The following is a 3,356-nucleotide window of genomic DNA, read 5'->3' as shown; positions in this document are numbered from 1 at the left end:
GCTGCTTCATGTTTGTAGCTGCTACAACGTGTAGCAACTAACGCGCAGACGTGGCTGTAGCCTGCAGGCGTTTGTAGACGCTGTTGTCCCTGTACGTTAGAGAATTAATTCTTCTAATATATGTATACTATAACGGTGGAGAATAACAAATTAAAATGAAACGAATTACTATTGGAAATGGAGAGAGGTGGTAAGCTCTCATAGCAGGTGTGAGATTGAAGACGCTAGTAAAACTTTCCCGACAGGAGGCGCGAGGTCCGACAGATGAAGGACGATGGCGACGACCGGAGCGAGAGAGAGAGCGGCGAGGGAGATTTTAATTTGGGAAATTTCCCACGCAGAAGTGTTTTAAAAAAGATGGAAGGGGAGAAAGAATAAATGACATATTTTTTTGTAGCGAAATCGAGCTGGTAACACCACGTTTACACGTTGTTACGGGCACGCACAAAACGTTGCTCAACATATCAAATCTCTCTATAGATATATAAGGACCATATAAATTATTGATATATTTTAATACAAATAATAATAATTTGGAACCACGGCCTTGGCCTAACAACTCTCCCACTTCAATGACGCTTTCAACAGAAGAATCATCGCACAGTTGTACTGGGTGCCTTCTTGTTATATTTCACCAGCATTACAGAGGAAATGCATGAGGACTAGGTGAACGCATGGGGCTGGCCATGAAGGAGGACTCGTGGCCTATGCTATACTGCGCAGCGGCTGACGGCATCCCCACCATCTTCACCGGGCTTCCTAACCTGGATGCTACCCTTGGGCTCCCAATCATGGATACCGGACTTCGTATTGCCGACGAAACTCCACTTCGATATTGCCTCTCGCCGCTCCTCCTTGGCCCCTTCTCCGCCCACATGAGCTCTTGCACTTTCACTCTACTGGGATACCTCCAACAACATAATGCCTTGCCTGCCCTTTTGATGTACCTATATATTAATTAAAGAGCAAATTAACTCGTGTCATGCATGACTATATATACTATAAATTGAACTTCTAGGTTAAGTGACCTTTGGCTGAACCTTCTCCCCAAACATTCCACGCATTTCCTTCCTTCAGACATCTCTCCCATGCCACTGCCTACGCAGCTCCTGCAATATACTCTTCCACAAACCTAAAACAATAGATATGCATGCAATTCAAATTCCAGATGGCAGGAAATTAAATTAATTGTAATGTCATTTTAATTAATTTATAGGTCCTCACCAAGCATCTATGCCTAAAAATGTAGATGTAAATACTGCAGAGAGCACAGATGTTAGAGTGAGGGATGCCAGGTTGTCTTCTCCTCCCTGTCTCTCTGACCGCAGTGCTCGTCATGCTCAGCCCGCTCATATCATCGTAAGCGTTGCTGCGCTCCAACATCATTGCCGCGCTCTTGCTGCTCCTCTTGAAGCTGTTCTGCAGAAGCCGCTCGCGAAACAATTCGACTTCGACCCCGTAGCTTTTATTAGCTCCTTGTAGACCCTTTGAGAAATCAATACTCGGCGACTTGTTGATCGGCGAGGCCTTAAGCGCCTCGAGTACTGATTCCTCGTCGATTCGTACCATGCTGCTGACCTTTTTTTCAGTTACTCCATTTTCTTGAAAGCTCGTAAGGTCCTTAAAACTGAGGTCGACCGACTCATCTGGGACGCCGAGGTAGAGGTCTTCGAGCTCATTCCTCGCCTTGGCGAGACTGGTGGTGCTGTCTCCCATTAGGAAAAATGGCTTAGAGAGTAGATCGAGCTAGGTCTTGAATAATGAAGAAGACAATGGAATAATCTTGCTAATTATAAGTAGCACTAAGGGAAGAAGGTGAGGACAAAGAACAGAGAACGATGATTCTTAGGAGAAATTCCAATCTGCTTTCGTAGGTATTTAATCGATAAAATAGAGAGTAAAACAAGAAGGATGATGAAAAGGTTTAGAAACAGATGGAGTGAAATTAGTCAGCAAAGCATTTAATATGTGAATCCGCGTTGCCGTCTAATTATTTTTCTGCATTTTTGTGTTAGGTTAAGGGTTAGGAAGCAGGCAAGGTTTAAAGAATTACATATAGCTAATGTTGGGTTGTGATTCGACATCATAGAAAGAGAGAAATATTGAAAATTGGACACACTTAATTGGAATTAGCGATTGGCAGCAAAAGACTATTAATCAATGACCTGGTCATACATTAGGTTTTAGTTATATTGTACTGCATACCTGGCCCAACACAATACATTTCTGAAAAAAGAATTGCAATGGCAACTTGATCGACGTGGAAGTGAAATTTGAACCGGAATAAAATGAAACTATAATACGTGATCTTTTAGTGAAGTGGTTCAGGAGAAACATAGGAATGCACACCGACAGAGATTGACAATAAGGTGGAACCGTCACCCTAACGGTCCCCTGGTCCCGGCCCCACAAGATTCCAGAGGAAGTAAATCATGGTTAATGCTGGGGAGGAAAAGTGACTGGGAGGAGAGAGAGAGAGATTTGCTAGAAAAAAAAACCCATATAAGTTCTGCTCATATCCAAATATCTGTAGTTTCAGTAAGATATGCGATGTTAATTGGCCTTAATTAAATAGAAAAGAATAGCTAATTTTCTTGAGTGTAGCTCGAAAGAGTGACAAGTTTGGTGATTGGAATATTTATTCTTTTCCTTACAAATTTAAATAAATATTTCTTTATTTGATTATAAAATTGAAATTTGGTGATTGGAATATGCGTCATTCTTTATTTATAAGAAACAACAATGATTTATTATTTTTTTCTAAGAATAAAATATAGTTAATATCACTACTAAAAAAACTGTTTTTAACGACGAATATTAACGACGGTATCAAATACCGTTGTTATTGGTGGTTCAACAACGACGGTATTTAGTGCCCGTCGTTGATGTGTATGCATTAACGGCGGTATTTATTCATGTCGTTAATGCTTTGGCATTAACGACCGTATTTGCTATTTTGGTCGTTAATGTCACGCTTTTAACGACAGGATCTCCTCCTGTCGTTATTGTAAGATCTTTAATGACGGGATTTTCTCCTATCATTATTGCAACATTATAACTAGTTAAGAAAAAATTATAAAAATAATAAAAAATATAAAATATAAAATTATTAGAAATAGAAAAAAAATTCAGAGACTTTGAAAAGTGAGACTTACATTAAATTGAAGACACAAAATTATCTCCTATTCCAATCCAATGATTGTGATAAATCAAATTAAAGATACTAAACTATCTTCCAATCCAATGGTTGAGATGACTTTTGACTCAAATAAAATAAAATGATAACATTAAAATCTACCCTCATCAAATCGCATGCGTTCCCCATGTCCTAATCCAACCCACGCTCATTTTTTCCC

The 3,356-nt window shown here is 39.7% G+C and overlaps 1 protein-coding gene across 1 annotated transcript; it reads right to left on the bottom strand.

Annotated features, from left to right (window-relative positions):
- Positions 1–496: 496 nt before the first annotated feature.
- Positions 497–1,778, bottom strand: LOC121982796. The gene is made up of 3 exons (XM_042535860.1): positions 1,225–1,778; positions 1,029–1,132; positions 497–947 (listed from the first exon to the last, which is right to left on the bottom strand). Exons 1-3 carry the CDS (start codon positions 1,714–1,716, stop codon positions 641–643), a joined length of 903 nt encoding a protein of 300 aa, XP_042391794.1. The 5' UTR covers positions 1,717–1,778; the 3' UTR covers positions 497–640.
- Between the last annotated feature and the right edge of the window lie 1,578 nt (positions 1,779–3,356).

Source organism: Zingiber officinale, chromosome 5A, assembly GCF_018446385.1.
Source record: "Zingiber officinale cultivar Zhangliang chromosome 5A, Zo_v1.1, whole genome shotgun sequence".
Classification (NCBI taxonomy): Eukaryota; Viridiplantae; Streptophyta; class Magnoliopsida; order Zingiberales; family Zingiberaceae; genus Zingiber; species Zingiber officinale.
This window is presented reverse-complemented; position numbering and strand designations above follow the sequence as displayed.